The sequence below is a fragment of the Dryobates pubescens genome, chromosome 8 (genome assembly GCF_014839835.1).
Source record: "Dryobates pubescens isolate bDryPub1 chromosome 8, bDryPub1.pri, whole genome shotgun sequence".
Lineage (NCBI taxonomy): Eukaryota > Metazoa > Chordata > Aves > Piciformes > Picidae > Dryobates > Dryobates pubescens.
Genome location: NC_071619.1, coordinates 17,800,615 through 17,824,008, shown reverse-complemented (window position 1 = coordinate 17,824,008; position 23,394 = coordinate 17,800,615). Strand labels below are relative to the sequence as shown.

Here is a 23,394-nt window from a genome sequence, read left to right as displayed (position 1 = left end):
GGGACCAAGCAGTCAGTGAGAATCAACAAAGCCGTGTTAGATAGCAATCGAGTCAAACAAACGGGATGCTTCATAGAGGAAGCCCACATTGCTTACTTGTGCTTTTCAGTTTTGGTTTTTTTCTTAATTTGAACCTCACATACACCTCACCACACTTTACCTGCAGATGTCCTGGTTGGATGGCGTAACAGAAGTCCGAGAAAAGCTATGAGGGGCAGAGACAGAGGTTGGACTTCCAGCCTGCAGTGAAATTAAAACAAACGAACACAGGCAAGTCAGAAGCGTTTGGTATGCACAGCAATCGCCTTCAGAGTTAAACACAGCACGTGGAATCAGATACCATTCTATATCAGGTATTCAAGGGCTAGATGCAAGAAAGTGGCTTTACCATCAAATGCTGGAAAGGGAAGTCAATCAGCATTGTCCTTGGAAAAATAGTAATCAGAACAGAAACATTTTCCCCCAAGGTTAAATGCAGCTATCTCTGGAGTGGAACCTGCCAGCTGTCAAACACCACATAGAACAATAGCTCGGGAAATGAGCAATGCTACTGTAATGAGAATAATTAGATGGAGGTGTGTGTACAGACTAGCCAGAACTTAGCTATCACATAATAGCTAATCCTTCCATTTATAATTCTAACAAGAGATTAGAGGCTTGGGTGGGGTTTGTTTTGTTTTTAATTATTTTTCTTTCTTCACAGGACAGAACTATCAGTAATTCAGGACACTATTTAGGGACTCTTTTTTTCATACTAGCATATGCACGAGTACCATCTGCCAAACCAGACCATTCCCTGAAATATTCTTTGTACTTTGTCAGGCTTTTCATCTTGCTCCTTCTCTGACAAAGTCTTCCACCTACTTGGAGAAGAGGTGTGCCAGCAGTCATGTCAAGACCAAGGAGAGCACAGTGAGAAACAAAATAACAGAAGAATTCAGTGTAATTAACTCAAAACAATTAAGCTAGACAAGCCTCTAAAATAAATACGGTAAAAACAAACATTGTATCAGAGTTGGGACTCCATGGGCTATTATTATAGGCCCTTTCTGCCACTATGTTCTGTGAGTTGCCAACAGAACTCAATTCATTCTCAACTCTTCCTAGAGGAGACCTGAGCTGATAACCTTATAATAGAGAATATTTAAAACCGGTTCTTCAGTGTTCCACAGCTGCTGGATATGCTGTGCCGCTCATTCACTGCTCCACAACATTGCTTGCATCTCAAAACTCAAACAAAAGTTTACAGCTGTTTTGATCTGCAAAGCAAAGCCTGAAATTCAGGAAACAATGCAATCAGTGTGACAACAGGAGTGTCAACATCACACCAGGCTGCACAAAATCCAGCACAGACAGCAGGGACCTGGGCCAGGAAAGTGCACAAGGTCAGCCTCGGAGAGACCTCACGTTGTTAAAGGTGTGTTGCCACAAAAGCATGCTGTGCCCAGCCGTGTACCTCAGCTTGAGATGCCAGAGTTAGCTCATTTGTCACTGTTTTGATGATCTCTGGCCATGGTGCAACACACCCCCCCCCCCCCCCCCCCCCCATCTGTCTCAGGACTCTTAAGTTTATGCTTAATTTATTAAAAGCCCCTATGGTATGTTTAAACAAGGCTGCTGCAGGCTTTTACTCTCTCATGGCAAAAGCAAGGCTCCTTGTCACACAATGTACTTGTTTTTCCCTGTGCAAGAAGATGGGTATACCAGGATACACATGCTACTTAAAAAATACAGATACAAACATCATTTTCCATGTTACAGGACTCATCATTTAATGTTTTGTGTCTCTAGCCAACAGTGCTACAGAGAGCAATGTATCTGGGCTCATATTGGGATGTCTCAGGTGCACTGAGCCTGAAAAAAAAGGTATCCATTTACAGCTGGATCTGCAAGAGTAGAGGGCATGTCTCAAACACACACCTCTTGAACTGTAACTCATTTTCCATCCTACTCAGATAGCTACATGTGTAGAATAAAAACAAAGAGAAAAACCTTGGGCCAGAAAGCAAACTGAACTGCTACAAAATAAATTAAGAGTTAAAGATCAATTATTGACTTTATCCTAGAAACTATGGTTCTTGAAATTTTACACCACTTGCACATACTAATGATATATGATGCTGATTATACAGCGATGTAAATATTATTACTACTTGGAAATTTGCCATTTGATGCTTCAATTCTCCTCAGGTATACCTCTGACTTGAAATTCTGTCTTCTAAAAACAGATTGTCCAGTAATTACTCTTTTTTAAAAAAAGACTGACAAGTTAGTTAAAGACCTGGCACACTGTAATCTGCTGCAATAATTACACAAATGAAAATCAGTAAGACAAATAATTATTAAATAATAATTATCTTAAAATATATATTTACCAGTCTTCTAAAAACAAACTCTTGAAGCAGCAAAACAGCATGTTGCAGTCTGCTGTGGGAACAGAGGCCTAGGTTGTTGCAACTGAAGCTGCATATCAATAAATAAAATCTGCCTCAGGTTTTGACTTAGAATAGAATAGAATAAACCAGGTTGGAAAAGACCTTTGAGATCATCGAGTCTAACCTATCACCCAATCAACTAAACCATGGCACCAAGCACCCCATCCAGTCTCCTCTTAAGCACCTCCAGTGACGGTGACTCCACCACCTCACTGGGCAGCACATTCCAATGGCCAATCACTCTTTCTGTGAAGAACCCCTTCCTAACATCCAGCCTAAACCTCCCCTGGCACAGCTTGAGACTGTGTCCTCTTGTTCTGGTGCTGGCCGCCTGGGAGAAGAGACCAACCCCCACCTGGCTACAACCTCCCTTCAGGTAGTTGTAGACAGCAAGAAGGTCTCCTCTGAGCCTCCTCTTCTCCAGGCTAAGCAACCCCAGCCCCATCAGCTTCTCCTCATGGGGCTTGTGCTCCAGAATGTAACCTGCTCAGAATTAATCTAACCTCTTTACTCCTTCACTTTAGCAATGAATCTTAAAAAAAAGAAGAAAGAAAAAGAAAAGGAAAAAAAAAAGAAGAACAGTGGCATACATGATGTGACAGCCTTATAGCAGATGACTAAACAATGATCCAAAATTTCCCTTCCAAAATTGTGCTACTGGCTCCTTGATCCAGCTGCCTGGCATCAAGATAGTGTCAAAGTCTCACCACTTGGGAAATTAAACAGCTAGGACAAACAAGAAATGGTGGAATTTTATTTGCATTTCAAGCTTACTGTTCTGCTTATGGATGCCAGCACTGTTCAGGACAGTTTGCAAAAATCCCACATCTGAGGCTCATTTCTCTTCCTGCTTCAAAACAGAAGGTCCTTTGCTCCAACCAAAATATGAGCAGATGTTGACACACTTGGTAATGCACCAAGTGGTAGAACGAGAAAACACTGGAGAAAGTTATACCTCACCCTTGGTTTAAGCTACAGTAAGCTGTTGCTACCATCAAATACCATGGTTCAATAAGCCTCCAGTCCTTCAGTCTGCCCTATTTTTCCTCATGAAACTATTTACACATGTAAAACCTGCAATCAGATTAGGATAGTGAGGTGAGGTAAAACTAACCACCTCTTTTACTGAGCTTGTCTAGTGGAAGTCATTTCAGCTGCTGGAACAACATCCTAACTCACTGACAAGAGAAGAGCATAGTAAAATGCAAGCTGCTGCCAAAAGCCCAAGAGGCAATTTCTGCCAGTGTTAGAAACTGAGGTGCATGCAGCTGGCACTGGTCAGTCCACACAGCTCACCTGGGTTTGCTGACTCAGATACAGCAGCTGTCAGGCAGAGAGGTACTGCAGAAAAGAAGACACACTGACAGCCTTGTGCCAGAACAGGGCAGAGAAAAGGCAATGTGGTGGGTGAACGCAACAGAGAAGTAGATCCAACCGGCTCGGAGCTCTGATATTGCTCAGCTCTGACGATAAGCAATCAAGCCTTCACCACTCTGTAGCTTGTGGCGCACACACCATCCTTAATGCCCTGGCAGCAGCCTCCCAAGTAGCTTCACCTACTACAGCAGTAGTAGATTTTAAAGGACTTCTTGTCATCAGAGGTTTCTGCCATGCTTATTACATGACAGGTAGGCTAAGCTTTGACAGTCTGAGTTCGGTCTTTTTAACCCCCAAATCACATGCTGAATCTCTGTGGACATTCATGCCTTTTGCATGGAGGAATACCAGGAATACCACTGTGTGCTCTGTACAGCCCAACTGGTTGCTTAAAATAGATCAAGACTAAAGGCCAATAGTTAGGTAATTGTGTATATTGACATTCCTATCCAATGCAATTCAGTGAGATCACAGCGTGGCCTTCTGCACCAAGGGTTAGATAATCACAGTGGCTTGGAAAGCAGCAATTCTTGGAAGCCTACTGTTCTCTGGAAGGTAGCCATCAGGAAGGCAACTACAACTGCTGTCAAAAAAAATGATGCTAAAAGATATCTCAAGTGCAACTAGACCATTGCAGCAGTTTCTGTCTGCCTCTGCTCCCCGTAAGAAAAACAGGAGCACAGCAGTGGTCTTCTCCACTGAGCCAAATCCAACTACCATCAGTCCCACTGGGGATTAAAAAACCCACAGTTAATCACAGCAGGTATTGGGCTAAATGGAGACATCTTCCACCCCTGCCCCAGCGTTGTCCTGTCCCAAGCACAAGCAGTGATCAAGGCTCACTGCTTTTAACACCCACCACCAGACCACCCCAAACAATGCCCTGCACCGTGATGCTTTTTCAGCACTGAGATCATGGTGCTCCAATGGGCTACTGAGAGTTTTATTTGAATCAGATTTGTCTCTTGGTAAAGACTCATCACAATGATGATTGTGGCAGAAGCTCAAGGGAAAGGCAGAACCAGAGGGCCAGTTATCACACCCTGTGTTTCAGAAGAACTCATTGCCAAAGAGCCATTTTATCTCTCTCACACAGATCACATTTAAATGTGTATTTAGAAGGCAAGGCTGCTGCTAGACAGGGATGTGGCAGGGACTTACCTTGCATGGTACATCTCCAGAGACAGTGAAACCCCAGGCTCTGCTCCCCACCTTAGTCTACATCACAGAAATCAAGACCACCCACTCCATACCTATTCCTTTGCCATGATCTAGCTGTAGACAGTGATCTAGGGAAGAAAACCACAGTGATTCTCTCTATGTGATTTGTGTCATTTTGACATCCAGTGCATAATAACATCACGCATCTTTAGCTGGGATAAGATGCATTATTACAATGGAGAGGAAAAAAAAAGTGAGGGAAAAAAAAAAGATGATATGGGAAAGAGGCATCTAAAATATTCAGGATGATCATTGTCACCATATTATTTGGGAACAGTTTGACAAGAACCAGCAATCAACTCCTGAAGAACTTGCCTCCATACTTTATGATTAAGATTATGTCTAGGAATCTAGGGGTGAAGCTGAAGTCAGCTTCCTCTCATTCTTCCTAAAGAAATCTAAAGAAGGATTGTGGCAAGAAATTTCTAGAGAGAGACATCAGAGCTGAAGGCATTAGAGCAAGAAGGCTATCTATCCTTTCAAAAATCTCCCCAAGTGTAATTCAGTCAATTAATGCTAACTAAATCCAGTAACAACTGCATAGGTTCTGCAGGGAGAAGATTAAGACAAAACAAAATACCTAACAAAACCAAGCAAACAAACAAACAAACACATGAAGAGAAAAAATAAAGGGGAGGGAAAAAAGCCCTTTGACTTCAAAATCTTCCTCAAAATACCTTGAATGAACTGAGGGAACAAGAAAGGAAAGGAAACTCCCGCAGATTCTTCCTTCACAGAGTGCCCTCATACCTATGTGTAGTAAGAATCCAGCCCCAGGAGAGGGGATTTACTGCAGCACAGGGAGACTGCTGCACTCCTTGCAAACACAACTGCACTGTGCCCCAGCATGAGATTACTTGTTCTTGTGGGTAGGGAAAAGATCATACCTTAATCTTCACACTATACAATTTTTCCTGTGGGTGGGCAGAAGATCATACCTTAATCTTCATACTATATAATATTTCCTGTCTTTTCCTCTCCTCAATAGCTCAGTAAGAGTACCTCATTGTTTCAAACAACTTCCCTTTTCCTACCCTCAAGCTCCTGTACCTGAACAGAACACCTTCGAGCGGTTCTTTTCAGTAAGCCTTGGTCATCTGATAGACTACAAGATATCTTAGCTCTGTGACTGAAAAACCTGGACTGTTTTTCCATGGATGAATGTTCACTGAATCCATCAAAGCTTCAGGCAATAGTGGATGTGTGTATTCATATGCTTTTCTAAATCTGTTCCAAGCTGATGAATAGCCTAAGTGGGTTTTAAATTTCATAGCAAGCTTAGGCTACTACTTTGCGCCTGCACTGGCTGACATTCAGCCCAATAATAATTTAATGCTTTGCAGTGTGCTTCTGCTCAAAAGATAAAACTGTACAGGCCTTCAGAAAAGACAAAACATGTAAGTTGTTTAGGACTGACCTTTTGATTTCATTGCTGTGGTCCCAGTATTAGCATTTTCAGTTACCCCTTAGAGGGCCATGAATATAGGACTACAGAGTGCTTCCCCACTACACTAAAATCAGCCCCTCAGAGCAACCAGATGTCAGGAACAGTACACAGAAATCCTGAAGATAGTTCCATACATCACTTCATCAGTTTCAGGATATATCAAACACTTTAAAGCTAAATAATAACACTAATTTGAGGATAACTGCTTTGTTAGTGATCTAGCTTAGTCTGCCTGTAAGCACAATTCCTTTATCTAAGAGCAGAGGGCATGAATGACCACCACTGTGAAAAATCCCTTTTTTAACTGTTATTAATAACTATCTGTGTTTAGGGTCAACTTCAACTATATTTAGAGGACACAGCTCCTAACAAGCTTTATTATTGCTCTGTATGGCTTGTATGACAAAAGCATTTACTAGTGAACAGTGGTTTCTTGGCAAAAATACTGGCTTAGGGTAAACAGTTGAGATGTGGCTGTATACTCCTGCGCCCACTGGGGGAGCTTCAATCAGCATCACTGTGCTTGAACAGGGCAAGCTGGGAACTGAGCCACGTCCAAGTCCCATGACTAAATCAATTCAACCTGCCTTCAACACTGATTTTTTTAAAAAATAAGTTCAAAATAAATGTAGAAATTATTATAGAAATTCAAACATTTCATGCAGAGTAGATTGAAAAAAAAGTATTTGAAATATACACATAAAAAAAAAAATAAAAATCAAAGAAGGACCTGGAGGAATGCCACATCCCCCAGTGAGCAACAGACTGCACAAAACCTAATGGCACCACATGATGATCCTCCTACATCTTGCTCCCTGTTCCGTTTTCTGCTGCTTCTGGCTTCCATCCCTAGCCAAGTATTCAGGTGATTGTTTTTTCTTGGCCTGGCCACATGTACTACATCTCTTTAGGTTCTCTTAGCATCTGTCTCTTGGAGAACTGCCTTTTTGCCCCTTCCTCTCAAGGGATGACTCCATCTGGCCTGAACACTTGGGGTCTAGAGTGGTCGTGCTACCACTACCAGCCAATCTCATTTTCAGTGGCACCATCTGTCTGCATCCCTCCTTGATCACTTTTAGCCCTACAGCATTGCTTTCCTTGTTCACAAGGACTGACACAGCATCCTCTCTTGGCTAGAGGCTGAGTTCTGACTCAGACCTTCCCACTCACATTGCACTGTGAAACTGAAAGCAGTGGAAAGATACACAGTAATAATCACAGCAGGTTCATAATGACATACCAGCACCAGAAAGGCTTTGAATCAAGCATCAGTGCCAAGCATTTGTAGCAGATTTGCTACATTGCTAAGCTGTAAACTAGATTTGGGTGGAAAAATAACAGCTGAAACTTGCAGGAAATATGACAATTCTTTCTGGATGTATGCACACACATCAACATATCTGGGAATGCATTATCTAATTGATTAAACTCAGTTTTGGTTAAGTACAATGCATTATCAGTAAGCTCTGTGGATTTCAGAAAGGGCTATACAGGCAGCCAAGCATTTCCATACTTTAAATTTTCCATGTATTCAATCTGCCTTGGTGGCCAGGTTGTTACACTACTCCAAACAAAAAGAAAAGGCACTTTCTTATTAATCCTCAGAACTAATGAAAAATTTTCTGTGTACTCAAGCTTCTATTTTTCATCCCACTACTATAATCATTCCTGTTTTGTCTTACAAATTGCTTGCAACAGCCAACCCACCTGTAGATTGCAAAATAAATTGCTGCAGCTTAGCACTGAACTGCCTGGATATGCAAGTCAGTGTTTGGATGTATGAGGCAAATCAGGGACTGATTTCATGGGTGGGAACTCTAACTCTTGCCCTTGTTAGAAGCTATCTCCAAAGTGGAATAGGTGCATGAAATGGATTAGACACATAGGTGACAGAGGACTAGTGAGACCATAGTAGTTCTGGGTAGCTCAGATTTGCAACCAAAAAGTCTCCCTCATTCAACTGGCAAAGCTGACTTTTACTCCCATGGAGAAATTTAGCTTTTGCAACACACAGCAATCATGTTGAATGTTTCAGTGTTTCAAGATGAATGCAAATATTGATGTCTCACTTGCAAGAACTCTCGGGGAAACCTCATCCAGAACACAAGGCTCTTTTCATTGCACTGCCACACTATCAGTTACCAAAGAAGTAAGAATGAAGTGTGCAGCTTTCTACGGATACTAAACGGCTGCTGCCAGAAGGCTTCTTGTGCTGAATTTCAGACACTTTGGGAAAAGCCCAGTGACATTTAATGACAAAAATTCCTATCTCTGCTTAACAACACCTGAAAATTCCATTAAGGATCCCTAAAAACACCAGAAGAGCCAGAGACAGGAAGATCAGGCACCCTCTCATTTTAGAAAAGCACAGATGAGTAGTTATACCCACATGGTATTTACTTCAAACCCCTTTCTGTGAATGCCTATTTTCTGATGCCAAACACAAACTACAATCCTGCATCACTCCATGATAGCAACACCTTCAGCTTGTTCAATAGCTGTGCACTGGACAGTTGCCCTGCTATTTATTTAAGACACCCAATAATCTTGCCTTCCTGCTCCGAAGTGAAAGCTGTCTGTGCCCACATAAATCGTAAATTAAGTGCAGCCAGTTTCCTCTGCTGGAGATAGGCATGAATAGATTCCTATATCCTGAAGTACCCAGAATAGAAAAAGGGGGACTTCACCTTGTCACAGCCATAATGACTCAGTCTCTCATTAAAAGTCACTATTACCAGCAACATCAACTATGGCAACAAATGGTTGAGGCTTATGCATCCCATGAAAAATACTGGTCAACCAGCAAGCCTTGCTTGTATGCAGGCTTAAGCAATCTTATTTGTGTAAACAAAAAGTTGTCAGGCTTCCAGCTAATTAAAAATCCTATTTGTAATGCAGAAGTAGGAGTAGGGTATGTATTGTAATAAGAAGATAGCTTTTTCCTAATAACACAGCAAAGCAACTGTGTTTCTGACATGTCCATTGGCTATACTGAAGTGTGACTAGAATGTGTAGAACAATGTGATTTCCTTATGAGATCAGGGCCTGAAAACAGTGCATTTCATGGTACTAAATAATTTTATTGTCACTTGAATACTAAGTTATTAACCACATATCCAATACACATTAGGGGATACATGGCTATACACATCTTATAGAGAACATTATATCAGATAACTTAAGGGACAAAAGAACATATCTGACTGACATTTTTGGACTGGTTCCCCCCCCACCCCCCAAGGTAAGATCTCAGGCACCTGTCATCTACCTTGTTCATACTAAGCTAAGGAGGCTAACAGTGTGAAAGAGAATACCTACTGTAGCTTCTACTTCATTTGACCTGTAAAAAGAGTCTGCAAAACACCAGACACAGAGTTCTAATGTTTCAGGACTAACTATCAATGACAGACAGGTATACAAGGCATTTTTTGCAAGTCACTGTCACAGTCATTGTCATGCATATCACCGCAGTTTTGAAATGAAAGAAATTCCAGTATCCCCAAGTTTACCAAAGACTAAGTTATATCAAGGAACATACCTTTGAGATGTTACTGGAACGGCTCATAGAATGCCCCAAAGCCTTTTCATTCTGAAAGAGGAAGAACAGGATCATTGCAGTAACAAATGGCAGTTATGAGGATATTTTAAAGCTGGTGCTTTAAAATTGCATGAAGAAAGTCTTACAGCTGTGGCTTTTAAGGATGCTGTTTCTATTAACATCAGCCTGATCTATGATAATCACTAAATTGCTTTGTTTGCAAGATACTACCTTGTAGACACAGACAAGAGCAGTACAAGCTGAGGAATACTAGAGCTCCAGTTTTATTCTTTATTTTCTATGAACACTGAAAAGCCCTTTTCTCAGGTGGCATCTATTCTGGAAGGGGTATTTCTCAGCCCTGCTTCATTTACTTCTAAAGGCATACATCCAACCACTAAAACTGAAAGCTCTTGCTTAAAGAAAAATAAAAGTATTACAGTGATCTATCTCTGGAAACAATTGCAACTAACCACATTCATGTCATTCCAGAAGACAAAGTAGAATTGCTGAGGAACTTCCTATTTAACATAGAACTGAGAATTAAACTGGAAATATCATGCAAGATGGAAATGCAGAAGCTTTGATGAGTCAGTTTTGACTGATGGCCAAACTGATAATCAGAAAGGATCAGTTTATGGTAAACTACCATGGACTTGAATGCCAGATTTGCATGGTGCAAGGCTGTTTGATATTTAAGATGACTATGAGCTTGTGTTATACAGGTAACGGTATTCCTGGAACAGAAGTAAACCCATAAAGACCCCCCCAAAATACAGAAGTGATGCTTATATGGAGACTAACATCAGATGGGACTACTGCCAGAACCACTACAGCTAAGAATTGACTCCAACTGTAAAAGAAGGACTTAGCTGATTTCACTGAAGGCAGTGTAACTATAGCAACAGAAAAGAAAAAAAAAAGTTCATTGAAGCTAGAGAAGACTGGAGGAGGGAAAAAGGGAGAAGGAACATGTTCTCAAGCTATGATGAAGAGACCAACACAAGCTAGCAAGCACAAAGACTTGGGTGCTCCATATGTGTGAAGTGCTGGGGATAGCAGGGAGATAAACAATGAAAGTCTAATGGAGAACAAGGGAAACTGATAGTAAAGAGTGGGATCCAAGGCCATGAAGTCTGCCTGAAGCAACACGCAGCTACACAGAGGTGACAGTTTCAAATCCATCCCTAGATGTCAAAGGCTTCTGGGTGAAATTCCTACAGACAAAATTAAACAGAGCGGCGGTTTCTTCATGTCATGTCTCCAAATACTGCTGCCTAGCTGAAAAAGCTGCCTGCATGAGAGCATGATTGAACTTAGGCACCTGTGCTGAAAAAGACGTATTAAAATTCAATAAGCATGAACAGGCTGGAGGACAAGACCTATATTTACACAACACAATAAATGATGCAGAGCAAACATACACTTAGCTATGCCATGGAAGCTAGCCTTTCTTCCTCTGCTCCCAGAAATTATTCTATCTGATTGGTTTCAGAAGCCTCTAAGAGACAGATGCTCAAATTATCTTTATTGATCCACTGTTGGAAACATACCTATCAGAGATTTTAGTCAGCTGGTGACTGCAAACTGTTTGGTCTTGTTATTGAAAAACAATCATTTTTAAACAAAAAAGCAGCCTCTGCAAATTATTCCCTTAAAAGTATGCACACATGTATTTCAGTATTTGTAACATTTCTAAAGGACTCCTGGCCATGCAAGTATTCTTTCAAATCTCAGATCCTTTACCATATAGAGCTTTACATTCATAAAGCCAGGAGAAAATTCACTAAAGCCTTAGCCCAGGTTGGCCAAAATCTGCACTCTACAGAGCTACCTACACTGACAAGGAGGAGAAGCACCAACTCAGCCATATTTTCAAGGAGTAAAATAACCCAAGAGCCACTTCCAGATCCAACACAGACTTGCAACTAAGAACATTTGCTAGTCTGGTGGGCCTGTCAGCTACCAAGTAGCCCCATCACTCATGTAAAAATGCTTCATCCCTTGGGCCCCAATTCACCCCATCTTAGCCTGCTTTCTAATCAGGGACATATTTTGAAACAGCTGCTCCAAGCCTCACAGTTTACATACATGCAAGCTTTAAAATATGTTGGGCTCAGCACAGATAAACAACCTCCCTCTCCTCAATTCAGTGATCTAGAAGCTGACATCTGTCCTCCATCCTCCCTTTTACCTCCATCTTCCATATTCAGCACAGTTTATGAAGACAGTGTATGGCAAACTTCTTAAACCTTGCTCATTTCAAATTTTTGTCTATAAAATACAATGAAATATCATCAAGGTTCACCAATGATTTTTGCATTCAGCTAGAACCTGTAACAAAAGGACAAATAACAGCATCTATTCCTTGCATCTCTGCTCTTGTGCAGCATTTGCCTCTGGACACTGAAAACTGAGAGAAGTGATGGAAATTATGCCACCTATGTTTTTGCCTTCCTGGCAATATTTATACTGGACACCCAGTATAAATATTGAAACAGGAATCCAAACAATCTGCCCTGTACATCTAGTTCAGTAGCTTCTGTTCTGGGATGATACCACTTGATCCTCTGCAACCAGCAATTCGTGAATAAGTGCAGAAACCAAATACAGGATTTCAGATCTTCTGTGACAGTGGAAAATCTACAGCAAATCCACTATGGGTTACTCAGCTGGTTAACTTGCTCATTAATGTTCACATCAAGTCACTTTACATAGTGAGATACAAACTCTGAAAAACAACCTGAAGGCAAAAAATATCCCAAGGCTAGAAGTAAAACATAGGAGAATTAGGAAACTTTATTCCAGGTGATGAGCTTACAGCTGTGCCTGAAAATATCAGCAACAGAAATAAAATCACAAGATCCTATGCCTTTAACAGAAAAGAGAGACTAACAAAAGGATGACCTTAATGGCAGATTTCAAGGAATTCAAAGAACAGGCCTCTTGGCTAACAGGTCACAAACAAGAAATACAAATAAGAGACATTGAAAGAACACGGCTAACACATCAGAATGTTAAAGTTAAATAAGAATCTCTTTCCTATGTCTGCACTGAAGTCTGGCCAGAAGTACCATGCACTTCATCTCCAGTCTGCTCTTTGTGCTTGCATGGATGTGACATACTGTGCAAACCTGACAGACATGCAGGCACCTACATGCCCCAGATACGGCCCACCTGTATATAAACCCTTACTTATTGTGTATTGCTGTGTGCTCAGCCTTGCCAGTGTGGTCCTAGGAGTACATGGGATACAATGCTTGCATCCATTCTTGAGTCCAGCCATATACTGGCTAAGACAAGGAGAACACTGTTTTCAAAAAGGTTCTTTTCTCCATGGCTTTGTTCTCCACTTCTCTTGATACACCATTTTTCTGGTTTTATGAAGTGCTTTGCTTTAGAATCATAGAATCAACAAGGTTGGAAAAGACCTCAAAGATCATCAAGTCTAACCTGTCATCCAAGATCTCATGCCTACTAGACCATGTGTCGTAGTTTGGGCTGGGTGCCCTTTGCTACAGGGGTGTTTCCTGTGTCCAGAAGTCCAGCCCAGTGGGTGGACACAGGAAATTATGTATTTCTACCATAATCCCTTGCACCACTATAAATTTTGCGGCGGGGTCTGGCACTTCCTCTTTCCTTTCCTCTCCGAGACTTGGTAACTGGGGGAGAGATCTCCCGGCCATGGACCTGTTTAGGCTCAAGGCCACGGGGGGATGGGCAGTCTCAGATCTGGCCATCTGAGACTAGCCTAGCAGTAGGGGGGGGAAGGAGGAGCCCTAGGGGGTTTTGGGTGCACCCTCAGGTGGGGTTGGGGTCTTTCCGGGTTTATTTTGGTTTCTTTCTTGTCACTATGCTTCCTTTTTTGTACACATTCACTGTTCTCTATTTAAACTCTCCACTACTTTTGCAATCAGTTTGTCTGCGTCGTTATTTCTGCGTGTGGTGGGGAAGGGGTCTGCCCCAACCCATTACACTATGGTACCATCCAATCCCCTCTTGAACACCTCCAGGGATGGTGACTTCACCACCTCCCTGGGCAGCACATTCCAATGGCTAACAACACTCTCAGTGAAGAACTTTCTCCTCACCTCTAGCCTAAACTTCCCCTGGCACAGATTGAGACTGGTCCTCTCGTTCTGGTGCTGATTGCCTGGGAGAAGAGACCAGCCCCCTCCTGGCTACAGCCACCCTTCAGGAGCCTGAAGGCTCCACAAAGTGCATCTGGTTACAGTTAACCTGCATCTCCAGCTGCCATTTCAAAATAGACGTCTGATCTCCATTTCCCCTCTTTAAGTGTTTAAGCTAGAAGAAGACAGAAAAAGCCTTCCGCTTGCTGAGCTGAGGCTGCTTCACCTAGAAGAGCATTTGAAAATTTTTGCACAAGACCAGTCTGGTGCACTTCACTAAAATTACCTTCATTTGCACACATACTATATTCATATGCCACATGCCCAATTTCTATCAAAGAAAGTAGACTGCAACGTATGACATCCAGCATGTTTTATGGATGTTCTTACCTTGCTGCGCCAGACACTCTGCCTAAAATGGATGCATGCCTTTATGTGATGCAACACACAAAAATGAATCTTTCCCTCAGGGAATACATTTGTGAACTACAAAAGACATTATCCAAAAATATACACCTTTCTTGATAATAGAAGCAGTACGCACTAAGCTTATCTATGTGAGAGTGAAAATGCTGTCAAACAATTTAATGCATTTAACGGCAGAGAGTGAGAGAGAGAGAGAGATGCAAACACTGAGGAAGCCAGCAATTCTAAATAAATTAAAAGGAATAACTTTCTATCATTTGTGAAGTAATTGCATTTAATGCAACTGCTGGGATTCTCATGATACACTGCATGTGTCAGCATGCCAAAGCAATTGACTATTTTAAACATTCACAGGTTAAAAAAAACACTCTAAATGACTGGCTATTTGGAATTTCTCAATCTGCCAAGAAAAATAGGAAGCCTGCAGCCTACATGAAACTATTCCAAAAGCTGGCCTTCTTTACACACAATTTCACAGGTTCAGTTGCTTGCTGCAGGACCAGGCTGTGTGCTAGCACGTGCTCCTCAGGCAGGGAGGCAGGTGGCTGTGTGGTTTGCACATCATGTGCAGCTTAGAACCAATGCATACAGCTGGATCACTGCCTTTGCCCAGTTAAGAAGGCTCACAAATTTAGGTAAGTTATGAACTAGGCTGTCCAGATCCCATTCAAGTTACTTTGTTACTTACAGGGAAATCCTTGTAAAACTCTAACCTGTGCAGTTCTGGAGACCTCTAAGCACACTGCAAAAAATTGTGGTAAGAGATGTTAAGTCAGAGAATACACAAAGAATAGTATCTGAGAAGAACCACACATTCAGAACAACACTACCCTTACAGAAATAAATCAAAAACTGCTTAATGAAAACACTGCTCTGAGAGAACAAAGATTATTCACTGCTAAATTAAAAGGGAGTTTTCATTTAAAGGGTAGTGCATCTAAAATGTGGAACAAAAATTTCTTCAAGCATAAATCTGCTAAAAAAATATTATAGTAAGTGACTGTTCTGAGTTCCTGGATAATTATTCAGAAAATTTAGGTGTCAACTGTCACAAGCAGTACTCTGTCACTTCCTCATTCACTGGATACTTAGGACCTGTTACTCACAGAAGAAAGTATTGCTGATTCTGGTTACTCCTGCCAATCATACAGCTGGAACAGGGGAAATACACCATACATCACAGACATCAAGAGGAAAAGAAAAGGGAAAATAAAGGACAGAAATAGAATTGTAATGTGCTCCATTAGTCTTTCTGAGGGTAACGGAGCACTGGAACAGGCTGTCGAGAGAGGATGGGGAGCCTCCTCTGAAGACTTTCAAAACCCAGCAGGATGTGTTCCTGTGCAACCTGATCTAGGTGAGTCTGCTTTAGCAGAAGGGTTGGACTAGATGATCTTTGGAGGTCCTTTCCAACCCCTACCACTCTGTGATACTGTATACCATTTGCTAAATGAGCCCCTGATATAGGTGGTGGTCAAGAATAAGACAAGTCTTTATATGAAGAGGGGTGAAGCAATAGATTATTAAAAGTAAATAAAGAAGGTGCAGTGAGGAAAAGACATATAGCTAAGTAACAAAACTTCACAGTTGTGTCCTGAATCTTCAGAAGAACACCAGGAAGCAGCTATTGCAGGCTAAGACACATACACTTGGATGAATTATTTCCTGAAGGAAGCAATAAACTAGCACTTCATGTGGACATAGTGGTCCCACCAAAACCAACAAGAAATGCCTGTGGTCTCAGGAAGACTCAGACTGAGCCACTATCAACATCCTGATAAAAAAAAATTAATCCATGTATTTCAGTAACTGCAACTGGTAGTAGGCACACTTTAGCAGATTGGAACATAAAGTAGATTTAAAAATACTTTGCCTTAAAGCATGAGAAGCAGAGGGGAAGAAATTGCAATAAGCGTCAGCTACAAAAACATGTGTTTGCCTTCACACATGGAAATCTACTTTTACTTCATGTTCAGCAGGGAGAAGCAGAAGCACTTCTAAAACAACTCCTCTGCAGGAAAAGAGGGTGGTGAAGTGCTAACATTGAACAACACCAAAGGCAATAGAGCTGAGCGAGCTAAAGAAATCAGGGATGAGCCCAGTGATCCAGCACTGTTGGGTGGTCAACCAGAAGACCAACAAAAATTAAAGTTAAAAAAGAGAGAAGAAGAAGGGGAAAAAGAAGAAGGGGAAAAAGAAGAAGGGGAAAAAGAAGAAGGGGAAAAAGAAGAAGGGGAAAAAGAAGAAGGGGAAAAAGAAGAAGGGGAAAAAGAAGAAGGGGAAAAAGAAGAAGGGGAAAAAGAAGAAGGGGAAAAAGAAGAAGGGGAAAAAGAAGAAGGGGAAAAAGAAGAAGGGGAAAAAGAAGAAGGGGAAAAAGAAGAAGGGGAAAAAGAAGAAGGGGAAAAAGAAGAAGGGGAAAAAGAAGAAGGGGAAAAAGAAGAAGGGGAAAAAGAAGAAGGGGAAAAAGAAGAAGGGGAAAAAGAAGAAGGGGAAAAAGAAGAAGGGGAAAAAGAAGAAGGGGAAAAAGAAGAAGGGGAAAAAGAAGAAGGGGAAAAAGAAGAAGGGGAAAAAGAAGAAGGGGAAAAAGAAGAAGGGGAAAAAGAAGAAGGGGAAAAAGAAGAAGGGGAAAAAGAAGAAGGGGAAAAAGAAGAAGGGGAAAAAGAAGAAGGGGAAAAAGATGAAGGGGAAAAAGATGAAGGGGAAAAAGATGAAGGGGAAAAAGATGAAGGGGAAAAAGATGAAGGGGAAAAAGATGAAGGGGAAAAAGATGAAGGGGAAAAAGATGAAGGGGAAAAAGAAGAAGGGGAAAAAGAAGAAGGGGAAAAAGAAGAAGGGGAAAAAGAAGAAGGGGAAAAAGAAGAAGGGGAAAAAGAAGAAGGGGAAAAAGAAGAAGGGGAAAAAGAAGAAGGGGAAAAAGAAGAAGGGGAAAAAGAAGAAGGGGAAAAAGAAGAAGGGGAAAAAGAAGAAGGGGAAAAAGAAGAAAACAGAAGAAAGAAGAAAAAAAGGACAAAAAAGAAGGGGACAAAAAAGAAGGGGACAAAAAAGAAGGGGACAAAAAAGAAGGGGACAAAAAAGAAGGGGACAAAAAAGAAGGGGACAAAAAAGAAGGGGACAAAAAAGAAGAAGGAGGAAAAAAAGAAGAAGGAAAAAAAAGAAGGAAATCAGATAGAAGGCTATCAGATAGGTAACTAACTGAACCCATCAGCTGAAGAGAAGAAGCTACCGAGAAGAGCACTGCTCTTCACCTACTTGGGAAACTTCAGTGCAGTCACTGTCCAATAAGGAACATTGAGGTTTTTGTGTGTCTGAATGAGCTGAATGCCAGCAGCTGCGTAATAACTTAATTTACCACCACAGTCCCAGGAACACTTGCATTGTCTGCTTAAATAAAATCTCTGGGCCATTACCCTATTGGAATAGAAGCTTTTCCACTTAACTGAAGACATTTACTCATTCTCTTTCCACAGCTCTCATGCTCCAGTTCCACCAAACTCCTGCTTGAGTTTCAGAAGTTTTTTTAAGGAAAAACACACCCATCAGCTCAAAAGCACCAATATTATGTGAGTACTACTAAACAATTCACTTAGTTCCTCTTCCTCTTGCATTTATTTCTATGAAACAGAAAATGAACTGCAGCTGTCAGAGTGCTTGGCAGAGACCTACAGGGGACTGTACTGCATTCCTGCACACATGCTGACATAGCATTTTCTAAAGTTTATTTCCCAAGGGGAAAGGGCTATAAATAAGTCTCATATTTACAGTAAATCTCCTGTCTTTCACTCCCTAAAGCTTTGAGTGAAGGCACTTTTTTTTTTTTTTTTTGTCACAGGAAATTGCATCAAAGTTTTCAGAAAAAATGTATTAGCTTCTATGATTTGCTTTCATAAAAACCTCCTTTAAACTGACCCCCACCAAACAAGATTTTAAAAGCTCAGTTTCAATCTACTCTACCCTCATTGCTCTACAGATTCATTATCTGCAGAAATCAGACTGGACACCTATGAAATCTTTTAGGAGATAAGACATTTTACTTAAATGCATTTAAAAAAAGAATTATATTTAAACTAACTTTTTTAAAGGCACAAAGAACCATTAAACGAGGTCCCTTCCAACCCCTAACATCCTGTGATCAAAGACATTTCTGCACACCTTCTGAAAATACAGACTACCAGAAGTGCCATTTTCTTCCTAGGCTCTATGCTTATAATTGAGTGAGAAGCTGAAACTGTAAAAAAAGGGTTCACCATGGGATGCAGAATCCAGCAGAGAGGATTCACCTACAGGGCAGGATCCTCAGTGTGCAAGCTTTTATGTCGGATGCATAACGCTGACAACATTTGCTGATCCCATTACAAAGGGTTCTAGGAACTTCCCAGTCTATGCACCCTCTCCCTCAAACCTATTTTCTGATTCCTTTTAATTAAAAAAAAAAAAAAAAAAAAAAGAAAAGCATGTATTATCATCTCAGTTTGAAAGGATCACTGAAGCATGTTCCAAGAGATTGAAGAATAAGTAACTGCTACTTTGGAAATCTATTTTTCTTAAAGGCCAAACCCCAGGCAAGCAATATTGCCTGGCTGGACAGTAAAAATGGCAAAATTCTCCCTGAGATTTTAGTTTTTAAAAGGTCTTTCAGAAGGCATCTCGAAAAAGTAAAATAACAAATTACAAAAAGAATTTGAAAAAAAAAAAAAAGAAGAAAGAAACAGAGGCATTCTCTAAAAGGTGAAATACACTATTTGGCCAGATAAACATTCTGGGGCAAGGCAAAAGTGTAGGGGGAAGGATTAGATGCTGCTGAGCTGTAAATTGCAGTAGAGGCAGTAAGACTGACAAAACAGTAGAACAGGATAAGGATGCAACCTGAAAGGTTAACTAGATTGTGCTCTGAAATAAAGAGACTTAAAACATGAAGACTCAAACCAAAACACTCTGGTCCACATTCACACCCTCTCATACCAGAGATTCAAAAATTTGAGTTTCAATAAAGACATTTACCTACAGGTGAGCAAGACCAATGTAAATTTGCAAGGATAAGCTAAGGGCTTGATAGGGCTTACATCACATCTTTTGCATTTTAACTCCTTGCTATCCTGTCACCATTCTACACAGCAGTGTTTTGTGGAAATTTCAAATGTTTCTGTGGTTTCACAGGCATTCAGGAAGAAATTAATCAATGGGATTAAATAATTTGTTAGGTCAGGCAAGACCTGCAATAAAACACGCATCATAAACTACGGGAACCAACCCAAAGGAAAGTGAAGGAAGGACTGGCTCTTGGAAAGCTTAAGCACTTAAAAACTGATCAAAAGGTAAGGTTAATCCCAGAGTTATGACAGCTACCTATTAATCTTACAGATTAATTTTTAATAATACTCAAAACAGGGAGATGGGGATAATTAAATATCAGGTCTGGAAAAAGCCTGTGATTCCTTGGATGTGCTCCATGTAGGCTGTAAGCAAGCTTCCCTTGCAACCTTTTGTTCAACATGTGGAATGGAAGAAAACATCTCCCCTCTAGTGAAAAGCAGCTGGACAAATTTCTTCAAGTCACTTAAACCTCAAAGCTCTAAAAACTCAAAGCAGTAAAACAGGCAGTCTTATCCTGCAGCAAAGTTGCACAGCTGAAACGTAAATTACAACAGTAAGGGTTCAAAGGGACAAGGGACCAGCTCTCTATGAACATACTCAGAAACCCAGATTCCTTAATACCATCTGCTCCTAGTATCCTGGAGGACAGAATGCATAACATCAAAAAGAGGATGTAGAACTGGAAGAACCTCTTTGAATATAAACACGCATTGAGGTAACACCCTAATCATAATGGAATAGAAGTCTGTACCATGGTGACAAATCTTGAATGTGCTTCTTGTATAACACTTCTCCTCCAAAACAGTATTCCCTCTACAAAAGGAAATAATGCAGCTGTTAAGTACTAAACAGCACTAGGGAGCAGCTCAAAGTAAGAGCTGAACATAACAGGGAAACTGTAAGAGGCAGGTGATGAGGCCACTTTGCCTTTTACAACCTCTAGCACAATACACTCCTAGAGTCTGACATCAGAATCCTGAAGCAGGCAAATGTGTTGGTCACTTGGCAGAGGAGAAACCTGAGGCACAGTGAAATTATCCTGCCCTGAGCGAAACGTGGCCCTATTTGTTCTATGCTTATATGCAATGTTGCTCAGTGTCACAGTTAGCAGCTGTGTCCTGTGTATTGTTTGCACAGAATGAATTTATGTACAGTGAAGCCATGTCAAAGCAAGGAGAACGTGATTGAGATCACTGCCTTCCATTCTTCTTGGCCATAGAATGTAAGCCTCCAAACTGGATCCTGTCAGGGCATTGTTTTTCACATGGAGTATCAGACTTTGGGATCCGAACCTGATGCCTGGCAAAGCAGTAACTACACTTTAAGTGCTTTCTCCACATCAGAAGAACAGCTTCATTCACCCAAACAGCCTTCCCCCTGCAATGTTTCTTGTAAATGTGATCCTAGATTTTCCTTGCATTTCCCTGGCTGTACAATGGCCTTCAGATCTCTAAGCATCATGGTCCATGATAATGCAGAAGGCGTTCCACAACACCCTCATTTCCATGCATGTAAGCAAGCAAATTGAAGCTAATACAAAGAACAAATTAATGCTCAAAGATGCTTGACTTTTTTGGCTACTTGTGTGTGTGTGGTGAGGCACCACAGCCTAAGGGATCTACAGACGTTTTGAAAAAAAAAAAATTGACCCAGGACTTTGGGAATTGTTGGGATTTCAGATCAAGAAACACTATTTTGGACAGTAGTTGTGTGGAGACTCCTTATTTAGGTACTTTGATACTTACATTTTTTTCAACTTCTGGCATGTGCTGAAACCCTGCTGTCTGTGCTCCCAAGCATGGGCATGACTGGAGCATAGCAGTGGAACTGAAGTAAGAGGATTACATTTCAGGAGGGACATGTTTTGGTGTGAGACTAGAGGCTTAAGGGGATTAAAAGATAGGAGCTGCTTCCCAGAGTTGACAGGATGAAAACCAGCAAAGCCCACATGTAAATATTGCCTGTGAACAAGCAACAGCAAGTGAACAAATCAACTGCATCTTCAGCCACTTCTGCTGTCCCCAGCACCATCTTAACTCACGTCATACCTGCATTTTCTGTTTCCTTGTCCCTTTTATTAGCCTTGTTTCTTCTTAGCTGCTGCTCTTCCCACAGAAACCAGCCCTTTTCTCATGTCTTTCTATTATTATCTATGTTGTCTTTCTCAGTATCAATCCACATCAGTGGAAGACAATTTGGATATACTTTTTAAAATCAATGCAAGGAAAGAATGTTGGGATACTAAATAAAGGAGGGTAGTTTCTGTATCAAAAAACTAGAATGGCTAGGAATATAGCCATTTTCCAAAGATCTAATCCTGGGTACTTTAGTAAAGCTTTAGCAAAAAGGACTGCAACAACTTTTTAAATCCAGGAGGATTTTATTTTTCTGCTAGCTAACACTCCTCAAAGGTGGAGAATTAGTTTTAGCTTCCAGTTCAATATGCCCTTCTAACAAACGCTTACAGAAGCAGTGGGTTTACTTCCTGAAAGATATGGAATCAAACTTACTAACACAAGTTGCAAATGCCAGAGGGCCTAACACAAGTGGAACATCCTATCTGGATGCCATTTAGAAATAAGAAAACGATGCCAAATTCAGCTGATGCTTTCAAGAAAGAAGAGCATTCAGGAGCACTGTGTGGTGCTAGGCAGTATAACATGTGGCAAAAGGCTGGAATCGCTTCAGAATGCTTAAAATCCAATATGAAAAAAAAAAATAATTAAGAATGTCTACAGCAACCTGACAACAGATACTAAGAGGGATGAATACCGGTGTCTGGAGTAAAAAAGCTTCCAGGCATATATATGTCAAATGCATTACAATACACACACATACATACATATTCTTTAAGAAACCCGACCAACTACATTTTTGTTTCATTTAATGGAAATAATCTGCACTAATCATGGCCAGTAAACTAAGGGCTACAGTAAACCAAGACAAAGAAACTCTTTCAAAAGAGAAGTCCTGCACACAATCTGAATTTGAATGATGAGATAGTTGATTTTGTTTGTATCACAGACAGCATCAAAGAAGAAAAGAAAAGCTTAGGATGACCGCTGAGCCAGGCCTGGGGAACCAGGAGATACACTTTCTGCAGTCAGACCTTTATGGTCTTGAATACTAAACCTTCCCAAAGCTCAGCTAAAAAAATCCCAAAACCCAACAAAAACACGGGGGACAGAAAGTCAGAGCTCACCTCTGAAAAGCGCTAACAGGTAAAAATGGTTCATCTCTGCAAGTGGTAAAGAAGAGGACAACTTGTAAAAATGCTCATACACTGCTGTTCAGCTCATGTTTCCTCCTTGTTAAATTCACACTTCTTGATATTGCAGATGCTTTGTTTTAATTTCAAATATATATAGATACCTCTTTTTCCTTCCAGTGGAAAGCATGTTAACATCTTGCCCAGAGTCAGACATGTGAGAAAGCTTCTGCTTATGCTTCCACTAATCAAAAGCAGCTGCTACATGGCATGGCAGAAGTGAAAATTCTTTTAAATAAAAAGCAGAAGAGGTAAAAGAGGAAAAGAGGACTGAACAAGTAAAAAGCAACACAACCTGCAACCAATCCTCCTCTCCTAACTTATTTATTTTATTGTTTAAAACATCAAGACAACTCTTAAATTTCTTTGTTGAATTTGGGTTGAGAAATGTATGTCTTCTGATGAGAGACAATTTGCAGAAACCTTTAGTAGTGTGAATCATCATGAAAAAGTGGGTTGAA

The 23,394-nt window shown here is 40.8% G+C and overlaps 1 protein-coding gene across 5 annotated transcripts in view; it reads right to left on the bottom strand.

Annotated features, from left to right (window-relative positions):
* MARCHF8 (membrane associated ring-CH-type finger 8) overlaps positions 1-23,394 on the bottom strand; it is an 84,797-nt gene that overhangs the window by 10,585 nt on the left and 50,818 nt on the right. For all 5 annotated transcript variants that reach the window (XM_054163433.1, XM_054163438.1, XM_054163435.1 and 2 more), the window contains 2 exons: positions 10,019-10,069; positions 161-240 (listed from right to left, as the gene is read on the bottom strand). In XM_054163433.1, the coding sequence (XP_054019408.1) occupies positions 161-240; positions 10,019-10,069 (131 nt within the window). The remainder of the gene's footprint in view (positions 1-160; positions 241-10,018; positions 10,070-23,394) is intronic.